The sequence below is a fragment of the Hippocampus comes genome, unplaced genomic scaffold (assembly GCF_001891065.2).
Source record: "Hippocampus comes isolate QL1 unplaced genomic scaffold, H_comes_QL1_v1.1 scaffold92, whole genome shotgun sequence".
Lineage (NCBI taxonomy): Eukaryota > Metazoa > Chordata > Actinopteri > Syngnathiformes > Syngnathidae > Hippocampus > Hippocampus comes.
Genome location: NW_017805379.1, coordinates 188,408 through 213,000, shown reverse-complemented (window position 1 = coordinate 213,000; position 24,593 = coordinate 188,408). Strand labels below are relative to the sequence as shown.

At 43.4% G+C, this 24,593-nt stretch overlaps 3 protein-coding genes and 1 long non-coding RNA gene across 6 annotated transcripts in view; 1 reads left to right on the top strand and 3 right to left on the bottom strand.

Annotated features, from left to right (window-relative positions):
- LOC109517420 (uncharacterized) overlaps window positions 1-24,593 on the top strand; it is a 91,587-nt gene that overhangs the window by 1,800 nt on the left and 65,194 nt on the right. The gene's annotated exons all lie outside the window — the stretch shown is intronic.
- On the bottom strand, window positions 722-3,164 carry bdkrb1 (bradykinin receptor B1). Its single transcript, XM_019872586.1, has 2 exons — window positions 2,763-3,164; window positions 722-1,802 (listed from the first exon to the last, which is right to left on the bottom strand). Exons 1-2 carry the CDS (start codon window positions 2,763-2,765, stop codon window positions 729-731), a joined length of 1,077 nt encoding a protein of 358 aa, XP_019728145.1. The 5' UTR covers window positions 2,766-3,164; the 3' UTR covers window positions 722-728.
- bdkrb2 (bradykinin receptor B2) lies at window positions 3,839-11,031 on the bottom strand. 3 transcript variants are annotated; one of them, XM_019872584.1, is made up of 3 exons: window positions 10,806-11,031; window positions 7,547-7,708; window positions 3,839-5,829 (listed from the first exon to the last, which is right to left on the bottom strand). In XM_019872584.1, exons 2-3 carry the CDS (start codon window positions 7,663-7,665, stop codon window positions 4,794-4,796), a joined length of 1,155 nt encoding a protein of 384 aa, XP_019728143.1. In that variant the 5' UTR covers window positions 7,666-7,708; window positions 10,806-11,031; the 3' UTR covers window positions 3,839-4,793. The 3 variants fall into 3 exon arrangements, with proteins under 3 accessions (XP_019728143.1, XP_019728144.1, XP_019728142.1); XM_019872585.1 differs by having other exon boundaries at window positions 7,547-7,690; XM_019872583.1 differs by having other exon boundaries at window positions 7,547-7,677.
- Window positions 22,269-24,593, bottom strand: part of LOC109517419 (uncharacterized protein C14orf132) — a 29,112-nt gene continuing 26,787 nt past the window's right edge. The window contains exon 2 of the mRNA XM_019872587.1: window positions 22,269-23,059. Within this exon, the coding sequence (XP_019728146.1) occupies window positions 22,823-23,059 (237 nt within the window). The 3' untranslated portion in view covers window positions 22,269-22,822. The remainder of the gene's footprint in view (window positions 23,060-24,593) is intronic.

Here is a 24,593-nt window from a genome sequence, read left to right as displayed (position 1 = left end):
AAACTTGATCAACTTTATTTATTTTTCTTGTTGGGTGCAAATAGCCACTAATTTTGAATGTGATGCCTGCAACACATTCTAAAAAAGCTGGGACAGGGCATTATAAAGATAGTTGCTATCACCGTGCCATCTACTTACTGCCACGTGGGTATGAAGAAGAAGAGTAATTCCCCTCCGACTGACAGTGACTTTTTTTTTTTAAGGCTATTATCGATTCTGATATCAGGCAGGGAAAAAATAATATCGTGCTATCACTACGTGTATATATATATATATATATATATACACACACACACACATACACACACACTGTTTTGTGTGTGGTGTCTGTGAAAAATAATTTTGGAATCAGTCCATTGTGTTGCATGAGTCTGCTGCATGATGACTTTGTCAAAAGACAAGATGCCCACACGTCACTGTTGACACTTGTGCGCGTTAGATCATAGCGACCCCATGTGGTCAAAGTGCTGCACAACAGATACATTGAATATACAGTACTGTTCCCACCGTGCCATATGAGTGCAATGTTCACTCGGTGCCATATACAAAGCAACATATTGTATAACATACAGTAGACTGTATATAACATCATAACATACTCTACCGTACCATAACATATATCATACAATTCCTTCAACTGTACCATAAATCATACCATAGCATATTATATAGTATACCATGACACCATTCAACAATTGATGCAGATAGAAATATTTTTTTCCATCGTCCTAAATGACAACAGGTTTAATCTGCTCAGGTCTGTGAATGTAAGTGGAGGCGACGGAGCGCTGATAGGTGGTAATGTCTGATCCTCTACGACTACGCAGAGCCCGTCTATAGATAGAACTAACTTTCTTCCTGAAGTATTGCCCAGAGAGGACATAGAGAACAGGGTTGAGAGCGCTGTTGAGGACACCGAGATAAGCCGAGACCTGTCCCCCTACGTCCAGAGCGTGGGACCATACTGTGACGTCCAGCACGTGGATGTCACAGAGGGTGTCGAGGAAGGTGAAAACCTGGTAGGGCCCCCAGCAAAGGATGAACAGCAACGTGACGGCGTACAACAGAACTGTGGCCTTCGTGTCATTAACATCCTGAAGTCCAACGCTCTCTTTTCTCTGTCGCAAAGCCTTGACGATAGAACTGCTGCAGGAGACGATCACCAGAGTCGGGATGACGAAGCCGACGACGTTCAGCAGAACTTGGTTGGCTAACTTCCACGAGCTACCGTGGCTGTAGTCCAACATGCAGGCCGTCATCTGGAATTCTTCAAAGTACATCACTTTTCTGTGCAGCATGGTCGGCGTGCTGAGTGAGAGCCCGAATATCCAGAGGAACACGCATATGACCTTGGCGTACCGAGTCCGTCTCAGCCACCTCGCCTTCATGGTCCTCACGATCGCTAGGTAGCGGTCCGCGCTGATCATGACAAGGGTGTAGACGCTGGTGTAGAGGTTCACTGTCATGACGCAGTTGACCAGCTTGCACAAGGCCTCGCCGTACGGCCAGTCAAAACTGTTGAGGATGTTGGCGGCCCAGAAGGGGAGGCCGCACAAAAGAGCGAAGTCGGCCAGAGCCAGGTTGCCCAGGTAGACCTCGGCTACCGTCAGGCGATCCTTGTGCGCAAAAAACACGCACAGGACGAAGGCGTTCAAGGCGAGGCCCAGCACGGACACGGTGATGATGTAAGGAGGGACAATGGTGCGCACGGTGACGAACTCCAGAGATGTGAGGGACTTTGAAAGGCTGCTGTTTTCAGCCCACTGAGCTGCCTCCGGCTGAAGTGTCACCGACTCCATAGTCTTCACAACAACAAAACACACGCAACTGTTTAACAGTGCAGTAATTTGCCGTAATGTGGACTGAGCCCTTCCGCAAATAACAAAACCCGAATAACTGAAGGTACCCTTCCCTTGGAGGGCCGTTATGAATTTTGGGAAACCATATAAATGTTTAATCCCCTCCACATATTACATACAGAATGTACAACAAAGAACTAGTTTTAAAAACAGAAGTCAAGAACAATGACTGTGAATGTGGATTACATATGACAATTTGAAATTTTGGTTCAGACTTTAGCAAGCATCATGGAACTTGACATGCTTGATTTCCTTTTGCGGGCCACATAAAATGATGTGGCGGGCCAGATTTGGCCCCCGGGCCTTCACTTTGACACCTGTGATTTAAAGATTATTTAAAGTTTTAAAAATCCACGGCGAGTGCAAGGATGTTGGCGTGTATGTCACTGCTTTGTAACCCATAAAAAATTAATTGTTCAGCAATAACGAGACCTCTGTTGTTTGCTAGCTTGAGCTTTTTAATAGCTATTAAGCAGGAAGAAAAAAACTGGACACACGCAAGAATCTCTATGACTGTGGTAACAACCCAGGCTAAACTTAGCTCCTCTGCAACATTGAAAAATCTTAGACCAGATGAGCTCAAACACAACGCAAGAGGCCATTTGTTGATCGAGCACAACGTTCGGTTGAGCTGGACGCTGTAAATTTTTGCGCTCACGACGCAGTATTTTGGTATCGAAAGTGCTGTCAAGGCAAGTTGAGCTTTTTCGCATCGCTTTCAAAGTCTTAAAATATTTGCCACGTGATTTAGTCATACACTGAATTTATGACTAAATATGCTGACTCAATCAACAGACGTTTCCTCTTCTCAGTCACATGATTGCCATAAATACTCGCCGCACCGCTGGTAGTGAAGACTTAGCTCGGTCAATAAAAATAATATAATATAATCGAATTTCTTACCATAGTTATCCAGCTGTTCGTGTGTTCACACGCCGAGTGTAAGGAGCAATGGAACAAGATAGCGTTTTTGTATATAGAGCGGCATTCTTGCACATCCCCCGATCCGGCAGCTTGTTTATGAACAGCCCCCAAACTTTGAATTACTGCACGGCCCTAAATGGAGAAATGTTCACCGCTACCAACTATCAAACCGTTAAGAAAACTGAACAGTTACATTTGACTGAAAAAAAAAGGAAGTAGTATTTTCTCACTTGGAATTTATAAATGACACTTTGATAACTGCAGTCACTTAAATCCATGGTGACACTCCCCGAATCGGTGGTTTAGCATTAAAACGTCTCAAGGCCCAATGCAATGTCCAGTCGAGTATGTGCAATCGAGCAACATCTTGTGGCAATGATGCAGACTGCACCTCCATTTCCTCACAATGTTAAGTGAAATCCACAGACGTATTAAAAAAAAGAAATACAAATAATTACAGTACTTATGTTAAGTCAAAAAAAGAGTTATCTTGTAATTTCACTTAGTTACTTAAAATAAGGTAATTGGCAATGTCAAGTAATCAAGTTCCTTTTTCAAGGTAACTGTGGCAGCACTTCCTGTCAGGGGTGCCAACAGCAAGTCACTCCCATGTTGTGTTTGGCACAATTTTCACACCAGACGCCCTTCCTGACACAACCCACCCAATTTCTGTGGGCGGTTTTGTTTGTGTCGGATTTAGTTGTGCGGACACGTTGAGTGGAGCGAACCGGTATACTGTACCTTTTTCTCTGCCACGGGGCAATTTGATATACTCCGCATTTGTAGTTATTTAAACTGTGATGAATATTTTGGGGAAAATGCAGTCAGACAGAACAAGGTTTGAAAGCGGACTGAGAGGATAGAGGGAAAAGACAAAACAATACAGATCATTATCGGTTGTAATGCATTACTACCATCCCTCCGCAACGCAAGATGAATGATGATCATTTATTATATTAATTAAAAAAACATAACATTTGTTAAGAGCAATATTTGATTGGTTTTATTTTTGTATTGCTCGAATGAGGATGAAACAAAAGGAACCCAAAATCACCTTTGGATCGTGCGGACACAGCTTTAATGCATGTTCGGTATTTCATTTACATCACAATTCTAATAATAAATAGGAGAAGTCATTTGCTTGAGTCAGATTATTTATATTAACAGATGATCTGGTACAAGCACATCTGATCTTATATAAGCAACAATCGTGGAAAAATACATGCGACAAACTTTTTAAATGTTTGCCATATTTTCGACTTTGAGGTCACCTCATCTACTCCAGTGGCATGTGGTTCAAGGCTTACTGCCTTTTTGGTATTCCGAGCCTTTATTTTGGGGAGTGCCTGTGCACCCTCCCACAGACCTCTGAGTCAACACTGAGTGGGTCGCTTGCTTGTGGTGTTTTGGGGGGAAAAAAAAGCAAAAAAGCAACGTGATGGCGCGTCACAACTGGAAACTTTGTCACGGGGCAGTGAGTCATTCATTCTTGCCTGCTCGAACGTTCAGATACCTTGAAAGGCATTGACCAGGGCTTCCTCTGACCGTTCGTGTCGAAATTACTGCAGACGTTTGAATTTATCCTTCATCAACTGACTGCAAGGCAAGCCGACCGATTTTACAATCACAAAAGTAGCTCGCTAGCATGCTCAAAGTTGGATTTTGCGGCGTCTTGACAAAAACATTTTCACCGTGTAGCACTTCCATCATACAATCGAGAATTATTTTGCCTTTGCATGTCAATGTTGTGGATGATGTTTGCTCTGTTCTTTTTCTGCGTCTGTATTATATTATGTCCTCTCGACATTGATTAGAAATTCTCGTTTTCCAGCGAGTTAGAAGGGAAGAGAGAGTCAAGTACAGTGACATATGTTATCTAAAAGTAGTAAGTGCCAGCAAAAAGGCGTTTCCAGATGAAAAATGTTCTCGGCTGAGATGAAAATCTGTTTTTGGGCGCCATCGCCCTCCTTTTATGACAAGGAGAGTTCTCCCCTCTGATGAATTCGATTTTTATGTAAACGTCCTCAGTGTTGCAGAAGTGTTTGAACGCGTGGACACTGTCGTCGCGTTACCGACTGGCCACTGCTTGCACACTTCCCGAGCCTTTTTCCGAAAGTTTTTGCCGACGATGACGTAGAGGATGGGGTTGACGATACTGTTGAAGAAGGCCAAGTAGTCAAAAAACTGTCTGCAAATGTCTACGGCTGCTTCCAGCTGACACCCTCGCATCACGCCGGCTTTTATGAGCACGTCCAGTATTGTGACGATGTGAAACGGTAACCAGCAGATGAGGAAGGCAACCAGGACCACCAACACCAGCGTGGTGGCCTTCTGCTCGCTCTTCTCGCCGTTGAACCTCTCTATCGAGCGCTTGCTCAACGCCTGGATGATCTTGACGGTGCAGAAGGAGATGATGGCAATCGGGATGATGAAGCTAACGCAAATTAGCATCGCGTCGCAGAGGAGCATTACTGTGCGGCTTGGGAAATCCAAGACGCAAGCGCGCACGCCGTACTGCGGGAAGTACTTCACCGCCCTGAAGACCAACGTCGGGATGCCCAGGAACAAACTGAAGCCCCACACCAGCAAACAACCCAGCTTGGCATACTTGGGCCGACGCATTCGCCCGTGCGACATCGGGTGAACCAACGCCACGTAGCGATCCAGGCTCACCAGAACCAGGAAGTAGATACTGCCGTAGGCACTCATCTTGATACCCGTGTTGACCACTTTGCACATGGCCAGACCGAAAGGCCAGTCGAAATCGTTGGCGATGTTGACGGCCCAAAAGGCAAGGCAGGACACCAGGATGAGGTCGGCAGCCGCCAGGTTGCTCAGGTAGATTTCGGCCACCGTGCACGCCTTCTTGTGCAGGCAGAACACCAGCAGCACGAAGGCGTTCAACACCACTCCGAGCGCGGTGACGACCCCCATGTAGATGGGTTGGCTGCTGGTGAGCGCCTCCCACACGTTTGGATCGATGCAGTTCTTTTCAACGGTGTAATTTTGGCTTCCGTTGGGGAACGCGGTGCTCAGCTCCGGTATTCTGTGGGGCAAAGCAAAGGCCGATTTAAACTGACAGTTAGCTTGTGAGACTTCTCGAGGCTTGGCCCACATGACTAGAACGGAGGAGCTTGTTCGCAGCCGAGCGTGCGAGAATGTGACGATCTGGGAGCCGAGACACAATCTTCAACCATTTGCGATCCCAAACTGCCGTAATAAATCCTTACCCCAACCGCTAACCCAAACGATCAACCCCAAACCATAATTGTCAAACTTAAATCAACCCCAACCTTAAATCTTGTGTATAAACCATAACCCTAACTTTAAATGCGAACTCTAAAACCTAACCACTAGCTCTGAGCCGCAGCCCTTGATCCCTTACTCCATCCATCCATCCATTCATCCATCTTCTGATCCGCTTTATCTTCACAAGGGTCGCGGGCAGTGCTGGAGCCTATCCCAGCTGACTTTGGGCAGTAGGCTGGGGGCACCCTGAACCAGTTGCCAGCCAATCGCGGGGCACACAGAGACAAACAACCATCCGCGCTCACACCTAGGTACAATTTGAGTTTTCAATCAGCCTGCCATGCACGTTTTTGAAATGTGGGATGAAACCGGAGTACCCGGAGAAAACCCACACAGGCATGGGGAGAACATGCAAACTCCACACAGGGAGGCCGGAGCTGGAATCGAACCCGGAACCTCTGCACTGTGAGGTCGACGCGCTAATCACCGGGCCGCCCTCCCTTACTCTCAACGCTGAAAATAAACCTCAATGGCACAATTAGCCAAATAATTGTATTAAAATAGGATAATTGCCAAAGGATTCTATTGAGCGATTTTGAAAATTGCAATGATAATATGCGATTTTTTTTTTCAAGGCCCACCTGCCATGTCATATTTTTAACAAACAAGCAATAAATTAAACTCCATTATAATATCAGATTCATCACGCGGCCTTTAAGTTTCATAAGTTTGGCTGACGCTAAACTCCATGCAAATGAGGCTCGATTTAATATGAAAGATCATTTTATTAATCTGCAAAGTACCTAAAAATGATACACCCTAACCCTAATTGTCCATCACATGGCCCGTTGTTTTAGACAGCATCTTTGCGACTCTTATCGCAAAACTAGCTCCCGTTTTAGTTGCTCTGATGTAGCCACAGAAAGTTTTACGCCACGTGTAAAAAAAAAAAAATGACGTTGGCTGCGGGCTGTCAATTGCAGTGTCACAATTACACCGTGTGTTTTTGTACTAACGGTTCTTAGTGCGTTCTCGTGCACACTGTACGCCCACGCCATATACAGCAGATTGGAATTAGCTCCAGTAACGAGCAACTGGCTCGGGGTCTGCCGACCGTAATTCTCTTGAGGGGCTTTAAATTGGGTACAGCACATTATGAGAGATGATGCTGCTCGTCCGGCAATCTGTTTTGACTCGAGGCCATTAAGCCGACACCAGCAATATTACAGAAACTAAAAACCCAACAACAACAACACTTAACGCGGTAGACACCAAATTAGTATTTCACAAGTGTTTATAATAAAATCATGCACTCTGCAGCAGTCATGTTTAAAAAGTTCACTTTTCCAAGAATGTCTTTTTTTTTTTCTTCTTCTTCTTTTTCGGTGTGTATTGATTGCAAGGTACTGTTTGCTTAAGTTTAGGAAAGGTCAGATCAAAGACTCCCCGGTCAGTCGCCGTACGCTTCACGCTGCAATATGACTTCAATACGATTGCAATCTGAAAGTACTTACCTTGTCGTCTGAAGAGCCATTTCCCCCCTGCCTAAAGTCCATCCAGATGTGAAATGTGCAGATGCCCGCCTGCGCTCTCGGACGAGACTCCCTCCTTCCCCTTCTCCCGCCCAGCTCATCTGTGACTTGCTCTTTTGAAGGAAACTGGAGCTGAAGTGATGTCTGCCCAAAAAATATGACTTCACTTTCTGTTTTTCCTCTCTATTCAGTGAACATCACGTCTGCGTTTTTGGTATGTTACTCATCATACATTTATTTTATGTTTCAATGGATTCATATTTTTGCGATGAAAGTACATTTAACCCTTTCAGTGACAGCAGGTTACTACAGTGGACAGCTTATCGGGTTATCAGGTTACGAGTTATCATTATTTGTGCATGACAGGGTTAATGGCTGAATTTCCTGTGCAAATTTAGTTACTGTACTGCAGCTTATCGGGTTATCAGGTTACGAGTTATCATTACTTGTGCATGACAGGGTGAATTTAGTTACTGTACTTAACTGTATTTTAATTCAATCAATTGCAAATGGGTGGGAGTAGTTTATTATAAGGGAGGCCTTTATTTTCATTCGTGGAATATTATACAATAATATAAGAAATTATCTGTATTTTAATTCAATCAATTGCAAATGGGTGGGAATTGTCTATTATAAGGGAGGCCTTTATTTGCATTTGTGGAATATTATACAATAATATAACAACTTACGTCAAGTAAAAGTTTTAAAACAAAACGAAAATGATTTTTTTTTTTAATGGAGAATATCAAAGTCGGGCAGAAATGAAGTCAAACAAAAATTTTGCTTTCGAAAGTTGAACTCGTGTTTCACTTGAGACATCTTTTTTTTTAATGGAGAATATCAAAGTCGGGCAGAAATTAGTCAAACAAAAATTTTGCTTTTGAAAGTTGAACTCGTGTTTCACTTGAGACATCTCAACCGTCCTCACCTTCACGCAGCTCTGTTTATTTTAATAGTTGGAAAAAATTCCCCTGATATAAATTTATTGTTATCAAATTAAGATTACAACTTCTCGTAACTGTATGGTTTTACTCTTGTGGAATTACGTAACATGCTTCACGTTTTTTCCCCTCCCAAAAATCTAACATTTCGGGGTAATCTTTCAACTTGATTCTTGTCAGACTTCCGTAGAGGCTCACATTGTGCCAGTTTTTTTTTTTTTTAATCTGAAATTATCTTTACTAATCTACAGCAGACTTTTTGCACCGAGTACCACCTTGAAAAATAGTGAGCGCTCCAAGTACCACCATAAAAACAACCATCGAAATACAGTAGCGTCATAGGCCTAAGTGTTTATGAAAAAAAAATATATTGCAAGTCACGGTAACATGACACGGTTTGTCAAACTCTAACCCTATCACTCGTGCGGGCCGAAATAACACGAGTGACACGAGTACCACAGACTGAGAATCACTACTCGACAATGAATTGATCAAATTTATTGACTGGGTGTGGATTGAATCTGTCATCGCTTCATCCTGCTAGTGAGCAAGCAAAGGTTGAAATCATCAAGGAGCAATTCAATCGGATGACTTCAAATCACAGATTTGGTGTCACGTCTGACATCATTCTCCAGGAAATACATGTAGCCCGATGACTAATAAACAGATGGTCTAAAAAACATTGAGGGTTCTATTTCGGGAGACGGGCGCATGGGTGCTTGGCGCAAATATGGCCGCATCTTCATTTTCGTGTCAGCGCAAGTCTCGGTGAGCGTGTTTGGAAAAACCGTGCTGCGCCGTGGTGGGCGTTCCGGTGGACCAAGGGTGTTTTCTTTTACACGTCCCCTGGCGCACCGGACAATTTGGTGACGGAAAGTAGACTCAACTTTGGGCCGGATAGAGGCAGGTTGACGTTGTTTGGTGGATTTGATTGACACGGAGGCAGATAGACTGTGTGCTGTGTATGTTCATATTTCATCTGTAAATATGACGAGAGCGAATCAAACGCTCTGAATCCTTGTTGAAATAAATTCATTAAACGCATCCTTATTATCATCATCATCTTTATTATATTTTTTAAAACACTAAGAACATGACTTAGCGACTCAATGGAGTCTTTTTTTTTCCCCCCTCCCATTCCAGTTTTGAATCATCATCACGAGTATGAGTGCTGTTATTCGCATTTGCCCCCTTTTAGCAATCTCGGTTCACATTTGCATCAGCAACACAGCAATTTGTGAGCTGTCCACTTGTCACAGTGCAGCTCATTTGGGCTAATGCACTTGCTCCCAAAGGAGATTTTTTTTTAGTATTGATCCCATGATCGAGAGTAGTCGATAATGTGCGAAAACACATCCGCTCGGTCATACCCGCGGCCGCAAAAGAAAGTGCGGTTGACATGCATGGATGCTGTTAAAAATTCGGTAATACTTTGGATGAATCATTGAGTAGCTGACAGAGACGCAAAGAGTGGCTCCAGACAGTTGCCGTTCAGTTGTCGTAAGTACGGAAGTGGCGCCGTTCTCCCGCCCACAGTTTGCTTCCCAGTAGATCGGATGATCAATTGAAAAAGAGCGATTTATTGAGACTAGCGGGGTGGTTACGGAATTGTTTCCTCTTTGCTTGCGTTCGAGATAAGGAACACAAAATCACGTAGATTTTGACATTTCCTATGAGTCAAACTGCACTGCAAAAAAAAAAAAAAGTCAAGAAAGTCAAATAGCAAAACATCGGTATGAAAAGTCGTTCGGTAAGCTAGCTAAATTGACACATTTTTACTCTCATAGAAGTTTGACTAGATCTTTTATTTTGAAAATATTCCAGCTCTTTGAAGTTGAATTATTTTTTGTAATTCTCCTACAAAATTAAAATTTGTCTTGTAAAACCACAACTTCATGTCATGAAGTCACGTTATGACTTTTCTGTCACTGTGAGGAGAAGCGGTTCGAATACAGGCTTGACTCCAATATGCTCGGCAGAAATGCGACAGGGTCCCGGCACAAAACAGGTCAGACGGAAGAAAATGGAAAGGAAAATGTTGTGATTAGTCTTTGGAACACCGCAGCTCCCCTCCACTTAGCAACCTCTTGCACTGTTTACTAAATGCTCCTCATGCGCGTTGCCATGTTGAACTCCCGCCTCGCTTTTGAGCCTCACTCCTACGATCTCATGACGTGATAAACAAGACGTAATGTATCTTTATCGGCTTCATTAATTATGACTTTCTTTGCTACGCCGAACTAACTGTACATACTTGAATTGTGTTTGCGGTGCTATCAGTCAAAGTCGTATGTACTTACAAATATGTCCTTCATAACATGCATTTAGAGTTATGTTGTCTGTACAGGTACAAACTAACAAGTCCTCCATAGCATGTCTTCTTGCTCTTCTTGAACCCTTTCGCTCTTTCGAGAGTGTAGCTAACTTGTGAATCTTCTCGAACTAATTCAATCCTGAGCGAGATGTTGCTGCTTCCGTAAAATCTGCCCGGACTGAACTCGTTCATCAGCTTATTTGGTTTTGAGGCTGCCTTTTGCCACAAGGTTGCGGGATGAAACTTGACTGGACTTGTTGGAGGCAAGTTTCCCCTGGCTTGTATTCGACTCATCCAGGGGCGTAGACGGAAATTTTTCAGTGGGGGGGGCCAGGGTGACACAAATCCCACTGGCGTACATGGAGGCTCGTGGTATGTCATGCACTGATTAGCATTTGCAGGCTAACATTCAATCAAGGTGTTCAATTGCCATCGACGGCCGACGCCATTTTGCGATGGCCGTCTAATGTAAATAATATGTAAAAAGCACAATGAAACAGAAATGAAACTTTTTTTGTGGAGGTTTGTTGCTGATTTATTTTTTTTCATGAATATGTTGAGCAAGGTTTCTGGATCTATGGACCTGACTATCATCCATCCAAGTCAGAGATTGGCAACAGGCGCCTTGCAAGCAGAATGCTACCCGTGACCACACTCAGAGCGGTCCCTTGATTAATTAAGAAAAAAAAATAATAATGGGGGCAGGGACACTTTTCTTTTTTTTTTTTTAACAAACCACCAAATGTCTTTATAAAATGCTGTTGATGATTCAATATGTTTATTCCCAAAACGGTAGAAATCAAACATCTGAAAAAAATATTGAAAAATATGCGAATGTGCAAATCTACAGGTTCCAAGCTGCAAATATGCAGGGGTTGATTTTAATTTTAAGGTGTAATACCAACAATCACCACTAGATGGGAGACATTTCTTTGTCGCGCTCACACAGGGTCTTATACTTTCCTACATTACAACGTGAGTAGGCCAAATAGGTTTTCTCTGCAGATTTGGAATGATATGCTGGACAAAGTACCTCAAATTTTTGAGTGAGTTGATTTCTGTTAAAAAAAAAATTAAATCTAGAAAATGAGTTTTTGCATTTCACATTGGTTTCTCGTTCAGCAGTTTTGTGCAGTCCTTGAATTGTCATGTTTTTTAATCAGAAGGGACTCTCCGTGGCGTTGACTTAAGTTCCCATGCTGTGCCAAAAGTAAGACTTCGCATGTGTTGCTCCCCTAGAAATCATTACAAGAAATAATGATTTTTAGTACATACTGGATACGTTTTATTATGACAACCTGAAAGTCCCTTGACTAATTATGGAAGCAGTTGCAGCGCCATGTCTCACTGGTGTGTAATGGGCCGTAATGCAGCACCACGACATGTGGCTGAGGGGGCGGTCAGGCCCCGCGCTTCTCTTCCAAAACACTCTCTGCCCGTTTCGCCCGTATAGTCGTTTAACATGCCTCGCAGGCGCTCGGCTCGATTACTCGGAGCCGCTCCCGTCCCTGCGGCTTGTTTCATAACTCCTCTCTCTTTCGAGACAGGCAGCCTGCCCTGGCTGTTTTTGCAGCTGTCTGCCAAGGGGTTGGGCCTTTGAGGCGAGACAGAGCTCGAGCCAACTTGGGGCTCGAAAAGCGAACTTGACAGCGTGAGATGCCGCTAATGGCTGTCACCGAAACATCCTGCATACGTTCTTAAGTAAGGCTCGCCCGAAGGCTTTGGATGCTGTGCAAAGTGGCAGAAACCACAAAGACCACCCGCTCATTTTATATTTACAGCTCCATATAAAAACCATAATGAGGGGGGTTCCATATAACCGGTTGGATAGGCTACTTGTCTCCATTCGGGTACTTTCCCTCGACTTGGGTTTCGGTGTCTGCTACGTCCTTACAGGACATAACGAAACGCAAAACTTGGACTGGAATAAATAAAGGTGTTTACGCTCGAGCTGAGGGCTGATGTTTCTGGCCGAGGGCGTTCATAGTTTAGAGAGTGAGATGTAAACTATCATCTTGGCTTGACTTGAATGGGGATACAGTCTTTGAGCGCAAGCCGAATGTTGACAGCAAATCATCAAAACTGTTCAATACATTTCCCCACAGCTTGCTGTTTTCCAACAAGGAACTGAATGGCCAAATTCACAATTGTGATTGGTCCAAAACCTTTTATACTACACATGCATGAAATGTGCAGTGCTAGTTTATTTTTTTGTTGTCTTTTTTTGTGGATGACACAAATGTTCTTTGTTTGGGTAAAAAAAAAAAAAAAGTGTGGTAGACAAGTAGAAATTCTAAATTCATCGTCTCTTAACGTCAGGAAAAACAAATTGAAGCTTTTGGGGAATCAGAAAAAAATAAAAGGGGGGATATCATGTGAAAAATGCATCATGTCAGGATTGAATGAGTTTTGAACCTTAAATCCTTGATTGAAGCTTTTGGGGAATCAGAAAAAAATAAAAGGGTTCAATGAGTTTTGAACCTTAAATCCTTGGCGTTATGGGAGATGAGAGATTAAAATGGAAACAATATATCTGTCACATAAAATGTACAATTTCCAAAACGAAAGCAATATCAATCATGAAGCCTTACATCATATTTATTATTCCCTGATTTGTCATATTGTGGGGATCGATTCACAAAACAACAATAGATGCACTTGTGGTTTTGCAAAACGGAACGATACGTATTTCATGATCTTGCTCACACTGTCCCACCTTTTCTAAAAATCAAACGTGATGAGTTTAGAAAGGTTATACTATTCTAAAATTACCGTATGCAAATAATTTTTGCAGCAAACGCAAAATCTCTTCATGATTTATACAAAAATTCTTTATAATCTGGGAGTCCTACATTTTTTTTCAAATATTAGGAGTCATCCTGGTTTTGTGATGTCAAATCACAATACTAATGGGAACAGGAAATTTCAGTGTGGGTGGTGGATTGTAAAAAAGTACTTTATTTTTTTTTTTTAAATGGGTCACTGTTCAGTTCCTCCTGTCCTTTTGCCTCTGTGAGTCAGTTCTCGACGTTTCCTTCCGTTAGCAAGCTAAAATTGCCTTTGACATTTTATCGTGAGTCAGATAGTTGATTGAAAATACTGTATGACCATTTCAGAGAGATAATACAGCTTTTTCCCCCCTAAAAATGTTTGCAATCACCAATGTTATGAATTTGACCTGTAAAACAACAATTACAAAACCATTTTAGATGATTTAAAACTCATTTCGCAGCATTATGGTGAAAAATAAATTGCTTTAAAATGATTTTATTTTTTTGCACACTACAAAGACTTTCCGTAATTTCCACTAACAACCCAGGTTAAATTTAGTTCCTCCCTGACATTTTTCGCTTGGTCATCGTGTATCACATCAATTCAGAGAGAACATGTTTAGCTGAGGCAGTGCTAAATTGTGGCAACTTACAGCCCAGGAACTATGTTGAAGTGAGTTGCGAAGCTTTGGTTCAACAAAAGTAATGCTTTGCCACCATCTTGTGGCACCTGTCTGCACTTCTAAACCTTTTTGCGTGGTTGTCAATTACTCGAGGATTTTACTATTTGTGACAGGGCTCGAGCACTTTAAACTGTGTGTACTTTTTCATTTTTTTTTGTTTTTGTTTTTAGCATCTTGCATCCAAGAAAGCACACTAATCTGTATAGGAGAGTTGTTTATTATTTATATTTTGAAGCAAGTAGTCGAGGCTACATTCCAAATTTAAAAAAAATAATTGCTGAATTTGTGAATAGTCAACCCCAAATATGTGGGCGATGACGGTAGAAACGTTTTACTTGAAGCACACAATTACATTAAACACTGTCAGTTTTTCCAACTCTTTTGTTTTGCTGCGTGTGATGCGGACTGACAGCCGACATAGTCGGCATCAGACGGCCGACTTCCTGACGACTGACAGGATGACTTTTGACAACATGGCGACACTCGAAGAGAGTGGGCCACTGAGTGTCTCTTGACGGGACTCCTCCTCGCAGCCGCCGCCGCCGTCTTCGTCGTCGTCGTCGTCGTCACTAGAGCGTCTCTTTGACTCCAAAAGATAAGAGTGCAGGAAAAATGCTGGATGCGGTGACATTTTACTGCTCTTCACAAGAGCGCCATGAGGTCAACCAAGTTTGAGAAACAGCTCTCACTTGTATGAGTCAGTGGAGTTCCACACCACTGAAAACTACAAGCACTGCAATCAAAAGGTTGATAGTATCAACCTATTGATTGCAGTGCAAATAAAAGATGTATCAACTTGATACATCTTTTATTTGGACTTATTAAATTGTGAAGGAGTACTAAATCCCCATCGTTAATGAAGTACGATACAACTGCAAAATTTTCTTGATGCGTATTACAAATAGGGCTGGGACGTCACCTATTTTTTAGAATTGATTTTTCGATCAAGTATTCGATTAATTACATTAAGAATTGGAAAGGGACTTGCCACCCTTTTTGAAATGGATTCAGTTTCTGGTTTATTGTCTTTCAAAGTAAAAGTAGAACACAAAAGATAATCAGTTGTTTTTCATGTCGAGGTTTGTGAATAATTACGGTAATGTTGAGAGGCTGAAAGCGGAGGATTTGGACGTTTTGAAGTTGAAACAATGTCGCCTCAATACTTTATTGAATTAGTTGTTTATTAATTAATTCACTAACACCTGTGGTCACAAAAATGTTCTTTTTGGGGAGGAGGATAAAACAGATGAGTGGCATTTTCATTCATCCATGTGACAGACGATTTGCTGACAAGCGTACGTTAACATCAGTGACGAGCTGTGACGTTCACGACTGCTGAAAACGGCCAGCAGGGGGCGGCACATCCCTGACACGAACTCAAGGCACTTGTGTATTGACGTTAGTGCGCTGCAAAATTAATCATTGCCTGTATTATACTGAGCATCCAGACCCTTTTGTATAGGTGTCAAGAAGTTCCTTTCTCTATCAGGCTATTATCAAACCAAGAACTGCAACTGTCCTTTTGATATTGTCCTAAAAAGGAAGCGTTCATTCTCGTTGTTGTTGTTGTTGTTGCTGCTTTTGCTGCTGCTGCTGCTGCTGCTGCTGCTGCTTCCATTGACCTTCCAGAGTACTTTTCTACTTTCATTTTGCATCGCAAACGTTTAAGCGACGTTTGGCTCACGTCTGCCAATGAGTGATGGGCGATTCCCGTCATTCTACTTTCATTTTGCATCGCAAACGTTTAAGCGAGGTTTGGCTCACGTCTTCGCGGTGACAGGCGGCGACATGTTGCGCCTGCTGATTGTTGCCTCATTACGTCTTGTTGAGCTCGCAGTCATCACCATTAACTCGGCGACACGCACGAGATGAAACATCACGTCGTAATGACACGAGAGCAGATTGGTTTGCAGTTAAATTCATAGAACGATGGAAGAATGTTGAGAGGTTATTTGAGTTCGACTCTGCTCGCATTTGTATGTGGGCGAGTCGTAGTTATGTTTCATGATCATCTTTAATGTCTGCAGGCGACTTTATGCAAAAGCATAAAAAGGTCGACCATGACACTGTAAGGCAATGTTGTAAATGTATAGCTTTAATGCGGTTTTGACCTTTTGTTCACATGCAGATTCCGATTAAGGTCAGTGTTCCCGTCGTGTATTTGATATAAATTAAATGAGTCCAATCTGATGGCAAGTCTCATTGCTAATCAGTGGAATCCGGAGGAAAAAAAAAAGTTTTTTGGTTTTTATTTTTATTTTTTTGCCCAATGTTTTTCAAGTTCTTAGCGCCCCCTGTTGCTTTACTATGCACTGGACAGTGTTTAAAATACATTTGGAAATGGTTGATGCTGACCTAGGTTTCCAGACTGGGAATTGTTTTCTTTTGAAATAACCTGTGTGTGTGTGTGTGTGTGTGGGGGGGGGGGTTGTCTCCATGCTCCGCCGGTCTTAGCATCCTTAGAATGCATCCAAACGACATAAATGAGAGCTAATGCCGATCCCATCATACAATAGAAACATTGGGCTGTCGGTCTCGCCTCAGAAGATAATTAGCTGTATTGACAAGGATCAATAATGAGGCCCTATAAAAAAAAAAGGCTGTTTTTGTGAGTCAAAAACAAAAGAGCCAGAAACAAACAAAAGTGAGTTCCAGAAATGTCAGCCACGAGCCAAGATGCAACCCAAATCCATTCTCATCGGCTGCTGTTGCCATGGCAGCAGATGACCTCAAATCCTTTTCTCGCCAAGCTGCTCTTCCCGCTAATGTTATCAAGAACAAATCCCACTGTTCCTTTTGGGGTAGGGGTGGGGGGGGGGATTCTGCCACTGGTGCGATGATTACATCAGTTTACAACGCTGCCGTGTTTGTGTGCCCCAGTGGTCACCGCAGTCAAGGAGATATCTGTAATTGTGGTGTAAAAAGACTCATGCGGGTCCTCTGGGGAGTTCCGTGTTGTTAAATGGTAGCCGGATATACAAGCGCTCGTACGTGACCAGTTTTTCCTATACATTTAAAAAAAAAAAAGAAGTTTAATCAATGCTTGATGTGGTTATTGAACCGGCCTCCCATCGGGGGCGCTGTGGCGCTGTCGTTAACCATGCGACAATCGAGTAAGATGAATTAAGTTAAAATAATCGACCTTTTAATCATGACATCACATGCGCATCCTGGAATGATGATTTTAGCCTTCTTCTCTCCTGTCATAGTTTAAATGTAGCAATCATCACACAAACATTTCCTGTTAACCAAATGGCGGTAAAGAGAAATCTTTTCCTGCTTTCATTCTGAAAAACGCGTACAGACAAAACGAGAGAGCGATTATTAAAGTAGCGTACGCTTCAGCTGTCTTCCAAGTGACAGTATGACAGGATGCGTGTCTAAGCGGCTTGGATCACATGCGCATCCTGGAATGATGATTTTAGCCTTTTTCTCTCCTGTCATAGTTTGAATGTAGCAATCATCAAACAAACATTTCCTGTTAACCAAAATGGTGGTAAAGAGAAATCTTTTCCTGCTTTCATTCTGAAAAACGCGTACAGACAAAACGGGACAGCGATTATTAAAGTAGCGTACGTTTCAGCTGTCTTCCAAGTGACAGTTTGACAGGATGCGTGTCTAAGCGGCTTGACAAACATTAGCATAGCCGGCAAACTCCTCACCCAGCCTGTCGCGTTTTACCAGACAGAGGTCAGACTTCACGTCCATATGGAGGGGCGGGGGGCACTGTACATCATCAGAATTACATTAAATGACTTATTTGCATGAAAAACACTTTTAGACCTTGACAATCAAATGAAAACATAATCGACTCCGACATAGCGAAGCAGATGTGGCTCATTGCCCAATGTTATTTTTGAACGCCATGTTTCAAATAATTGTCAACAACCGGTTGTGACCACGGCGTGACTCCGTGTTTTCCACTGTACGTTTGACGGCAGCAGGCGCGATAGTCATAAGAACTTGTGCCTAATTTTCTAAGACCACCAATAGCGGTCGCTAATCGGTGTTCACTCTCACCCACAGGTGTCAAACTCAAGGCCTGGGGGCCATATCCGGCCCGCTACGTCGTTTTCTGTGGCCGGCGAAAGCAAATCATGCATGCCAACTTCAATGATCCTTGCTGAAATTTGTAGCGAAATGTCAAATTGTCATGCGCGTTGAGATTTTGCAAGAAATTTGTTACCCTGTTCCCATTCACTTGAACAATAATCAAACAAACAAATTGAACAAACTTGTAATCCATCAATGTTGTGTACAAGTAATTTTACGATTTGTTGATTAAACATTTATTCAGTGTCACTGTCGTAACGGCCGGCCCTCCGAGGGAAGACGTAATTCATGACAAAAATGAGTTTGACACTCCTGCACTAGCCGAATGCTCTTGCTGTTAGCGGACGTATTGACCTACGATGATCAGCAGGATTACATGGAGGAAGAGGTGACATTTCCAACGTATTTTATTTTTTTTTCAAGGATAAATACTTTGAAAAATATAAGTAGAGAGAGGCTGATAAAGAATATATGCACATGTAATATATAAACGAAACCTTTGACATCCTGGGTTTCATAGGAAACATTGGAAATATTAACCCAATACTATCCTTAGAATTGACTTCCCTCATTCTATGTCGTTTATACAGTTACAAGCAAAAAATATATATAATAATAATTAAATAAAATAGGATGGTTTTGCAGGCAGCGTGAAAGCGGCCTCTTCCTCTCCTTTCATCGCTGCACCAGACCGAGGGGCGTTGGGGGGTGGGGGGGATACAGGGGGGCTAGCTAGGCTACTCGTTCAGTCTGCAAGGTGGCGCGTCGGTTGACAAGTGCGTTTACAAATGCGATCTGTAAATCTCACAGACATTATTTCCTCCTCCTCGAGGGGGGGCGCAGGGATTTGCAGCCCTGCGTGAGTGACTCATTGTCTTTGTGGTGCGGTTTTAACAGCGCGAGACGCAGTCGGTGTGTAAAGAACAACTACCTCTTGTCGGATTCTGTTTGTTTCAGGGGCAAGGTTTTTCCTGATAACCTTGTTCCATTTGAAGAAAAATGATGCAACTTTTCGTTTTAAAACCAGCAAGGCGACATTTTTGTGGTCAAGGCTACAAATTGTCCGATGGTAACATATCTAAAATTGGAAAAAAATGTGCTGGGGTTTTTATCTTTTGACAAATTTCTCGAGCAGCGCGGGGCTCTTGTGGTTAACACACCTGTCTCACAAGTTTTCAGATTCCTGGTTTAAATCTCAGATCCGGCCTTCCTGTGTGAAGTTTTTAGGTTCTCCCTGCCCGTGTTTGGTTCGGTTCAAGATTTTCCATATGTGTGAATGTGAGAATGCTTGTTTGTCTTGCGAATGGCTGGCAACCAGTCTGGGGTGTGCGCCGCAGCTCGGCAAAAGTCCGCCGGGACGGCCGCCAGCGCACCCACAACCCCAATGTGAACAGCGATATGTTTTATATACTTTGTAGGCCAAAGAAAAGATTGTGTAGTCTGTGCCATACTTGGTCCTCCCCTGATTTATCGGAAAAACAAATCAAGAGAGTCAGACGGCTCAGAAATCACGTTTTTTTTTTTTTTACTAGAACACAAGATCATGTTACATTGCTTTACCGCTGAAAACGTTCCGTGCCCCGTCCGTCTTCGGATGGTTACAGATGTGGTGGGGTGCACAAGAATACGACTTTCAAACAAGCCGTGTCAAAATGGCCGCCGTCAAAACTTCACCACGGCTCTTCTCGGAAATCACATCTGGATCGATTACACTGTAGCTCTGTGTCGGCAGAGAAAAAAAAACAGTATGCTGCGTTGATTCTAAAAGCGTACGTCTTTACAAAAAGAGTATCGTGTCGGTGGTTTACAACGACGTCTAAAGAGTCCTATACATCAACCAGTTGTTAAAAAGCAGGCCCGAAAAGTCCCCTTAGGAGCATTTAGCGAGTACACCATTATAAGTTGCTACAAAACATCAGAAGAGTGTAGGCTATTGTATATTCATATCATCGTAACATGTGGTGAGGAATACCAAATAGGCTTACGGAACTCGAACGACGTCGTCACTTCCAAGTTCACACGTTGGTGAAAAAGACAAACTATAAAAGCGCAAACATCAATAAGTGGACTCGAACAAAGGCAACAAGCTCGTATATTTGTGTGAGTGAAGTGTACGTAAGAATAAAACGGCATCTTTGGCTGGGAGATTAATACATGGTTACATTTAGTCTGCGGCAATCAAAAGCCTTTTTTTTTTTTCGCACGGAGATTCCGCAAAATTGCTGCGTCGGAGCCACGAATGAAGAACGGTGTTTTGATTTCAGACGGTGACGGAGCATATCGCCAAAAACAAACAAACAAAAAAAAAAAACCCCGATTCGATCATGACTGCGTTGTGGCATGAGCATTGCTTTCGACACAACTGGAAATGGGGAAGTGAAATCTCCTTGCACACGGGCGTCATCCGGGCTTTGTTAGGGCTCGGATGCGACGTTTGAAAACAGAAAATGACGCCAGCAAATCGCAGGTTCGTAACATTTATCCGCATTTTGTCTTTTACACCGAGCCCAGCGAAATGATACTGAACCTACCGCGTGCGGTTTCACACAGCGACACAGCATCCCGCATCCCAATAATCAGATTACGGCACTGCGGAATACCCTTCGTCACAATCAAATGCGTGAAACGGATGCATTGGCTACGCCGCCCCCCTCCTGGAGTGGAGAGCGACACGCAAGCTTTTACCGATGTTGTTTTTAAACAACTTAAAACAATTCAATTCTCGTCGTAGCAGATTCCCGCATCTGATGTTCTGCTGATTTTGACTCCATTCTATTCCGGGATGTTGTCAATTACGCAGGATTGTCGATTACCACGTCTCGAAGCAATTGAGTTAAAACGGAACGCGCGACTCGGCTTAAGTCATTGAATTCCCGGATGAAAGCATTGTGATGTCCACTTTGCGTTTTATAAGAGGAAACTTATCAAATAAATAAATCAGGGTGGTTATAAAACGCCATCTGCCATCCAGAGTAAAAAACAACAATCGATTAATCGATCGTTCGTTTTCCCCGTGGCGGAATCAGGAAAATGTTGTGTAATGTCCAGCCATAATTTTTTTTTACTGACTGCCGAACAACATTTGGTGTCACCACAACAAGTTAATGTGATCCAATGCAAAAAGCTCCATTTGCATCCTAGCCAGAGCCGCCGTCAATATTTTGCTTTCCTATACAGTCATACCTCGGCTTTCGACCATAATCCGTTCCAGAAGGCTGTTCGAAAACCGATTTGTTCGAAAACCGAAACCACACACTTTAAAACAAAAAATCTTTATTGAACACGTCTGCTCACAATGGAACGCTACACGAGGAAGTGACGCTTCCTCGGGTAGACGTGGAAGTGGGTAGACGGGGTAGACGTGGAAGCGGAGAGGAGTCAAAGAACCCAAGAGGAGTCAAGTGGCGCATTCAAGCGCGCTCAGTTTGGTCGAGAATCAATTTGGTCATCCGAGGCATAAAAAACTCCAAATTTTTGGTCGAAAACCGATTTGGTCGGGAACAGAGACGTTCAAAAACCGAGGTTTGACTGTATTTGAGTTAAAAAAAAAAAGCCCTTGTGTTTGGATCTCATTGAATTGTTGTCCAGGTCGACTTTTTACTGTACTCACCATGACATGATCCGCTAAAACAACGATTGATGTACCTTTTTTGGACGAAGCAAAATAAAATGATGACAACTGATTCTACTGCTAACGCCTTGCCCTAAACCCGTAGAAAGAACACCTCAAGGTCACAGCGAGCAGATTGTCCGACCTGCTTCCAAAGCAGGAGAAGCTTCACTCGTTGTAGGTTCGACACCCTGTCAAAGATGAGCAATGGCTGGAATCGGTGGCGGAGATCAGATAAAAAGGGGGGGGGGGGCAAAGCCAAAAAGTTTGGGGTTGAAGTGAATTATTGCCTTGTTAACTGTATGCAGTACGATTTGATATTCACGTGATTCTTTTTTTTTTTTCAATGTGCGGTAAGTGAATTGCACTGATGATTAAGTCATTGGTGCGTCCATGCCAGGTCTGCTCCACGGAGTCTCCTTATGTGTGCCCTAATGGCAACGGGCCTCGGGGCTGTTTCGGATGAAAATAATCCCGCCGCTTTCTAAATGTTTTAACATTCGGCATCCGTGTTCCAGGGCATAATTAAAGAGCGTTGCCCTAAATTGCTTTGCGGCGAACGGAGGCTTGCGACGTCCCCGGATCAACCCAAATCTCAAGCCCCATTTCACCTCCATTCGCATCTCCGCATGGCAAGTGAGAGCGTGTTCTTCAGGGGAGACATGGAAAGAAACTTAGGAGGGAGCAACATTCCTCTGATTCTTAGCGGAGTGAACAGGCTTCCTCTTTTTAGCGACGGTGCATTATCCTCAGATCGTGGAATCCAACAAAAGCAGGAGTCTTTTGCACTCATGTTGTCGACGTTTACGATTCCGGCGCGGGGGGCGTACTCACTCTCGAAAGAGCAGGCGGATCCAAAAATTTAGAAGTGGGGGCGGATGGTTCCTCAGAAGGTGCAGGCGTAGACCACGCCCACCACCACAATGTTTCCAATCGTGGCCACAATGGCGATCCAAAGCCAGATGGCATCACTGGACATGGACTGCGATTCGTCCGGCTGGCCGTGCACCGAGGCCGCCGAGGCGGCGGCGTGGACGCTGGCGGATGAGTTGAAGAGCGAGTGCTCGCCGCTGTAGTCGTCGTTTGGCGACGAGTCCATGAAGGCTCCCGTCATAACTGGGATCTGAAAGCGGGGAGATCAAAAACAAAACTGGTCATATGCCCTGAAACAAAACCTGATTGATCGCTAACAAGTAGGGGTGAAACAAAAAATGGTTTGAATTGGAAAAATTGGTTTTAATTTGAACCAAATCAAATTCGACAAAAGGTGGAAGGCAGTCTCCACATGCCCAACTTATCATCCGCAAGTGGATATCTTGCAGTTCCTTTTAAATGTACTTTGCCATGTAGACCACATGGTTCTTTCTGCGCTGAATTTAAAGGGAATGATGGGAGCCACTTAGAATGTCTGGGAGTTGGCTGCGTTCTCTCCCACAGCGGCGCAAATGCCCACTTCTACATGCGCTCATCTAAGAAAATACCAACAAAGAGAAAAACCCCACCAGGCGCACAGTTAGACTGTGCTTTGCGCTAGACGTCGTATCATGGGCAGCCTTCTGATAGTAAGAACCCCATATCTTGACGAAGAAAAAAGTGGACAGCCAAAGTTGTCTTTGTCGTTCGCTTTTCTTCTGGGTGGGCGCCAAATCCCTGGTTTATCATGATTTTTGGAAGCGACGACGATCTTTGTGCCTTGCAAACATAGCAACAGCTCGCGGTGAAAAGCGGGGTTCGAAAGCTAAAGTCGTCTTTGACGTGATTATCTTGAGAAGAAGCTCACAAGTGTTAGGTGAGTCAACACAACATTTCCACATCGCGAAAGGCTTTCCTGCTCTCACACAGGCGCGGGCGTGTGCATACATTTAGCAAGCTGCGCTTGATTAACATGAAATTAATATTACCACACGTGGTAAGCGAAAGTGACGCATTGCTTCGGACAATTGTAGACTCAATCATTTGAGCAGAAGGAACTTTCTGTTGAGTGTGGGTGTATATTTGTCCGGTGTTTTTTTCCTGCATTAATGGAGTGTGTGTGTGTGTGTGTGTGTGATCGAGACATTTGTGTAACTGGGTTCATCTGGAAAACTGTTGAAAAACAACGCTAAAAATACCTCGGAGGCATGTTGCACTCTGGCATACACAGAAATTCATGCTTCCTCATTTGCTCACCTTCTCGCTCTCACTCACTCTCTCTAACACACACGCACGCACGCACGCTCACACGCTTCAGGTCTTCCCTGGCACACGGGCCGGGGAATACTGTTTGGAAAGCGCTCTCCTTCCGCTCCCTTCATTGGCCCCTGGTGGTGAATAATGACAAGACACATCCCGTGGAGCGCCCGCTGTGAACATGAGCGTGATGGAGGCAGACAGGCGTGCAGAGCGTCTAGCAAACCTGATAGGGAGCAAGCAAGCCTTTCATCACGCTTCCCTTTTTTTTTAAGAATAATTGGAATCACTGGAAAGACAAAAAAACAGACAAAAAACAGGCAGTGTGTGTGTGTGTGTGTGTGTGGGTGGGGGGGGGGTTGGGGTGCATGTGTAAATCGACTTACAGTATTCTGCATATTTTTCTGTAACTTGGCGTTAAACTGCAAATTGTATGCTCAGTATTGTTTCAATGTGCTTTGTGTTCTTGGTTTGGAAATACAGTATCA

Coding starts and splice junctions, on each gene's coding strand:
- bdkrb2 (XM_019872583.1), bottom strand. CDS start 10,829: ATGCATGTTATGAAGGACATATTT. Junction 7,678..10,805: donor ATGTTATGAAGGACATATTT/GTAAGTACATAC, acceptor TTCCTTCAAAAG/AGCAAGTCACAGATGAGCTG. Junction 5,830..7,546: donor ATGGCTCTTCAGACGACAAG/GTAAGTACTTTC, acceptor TTTGCCCCACAG/AATACCGGAGCTGAGCACCG.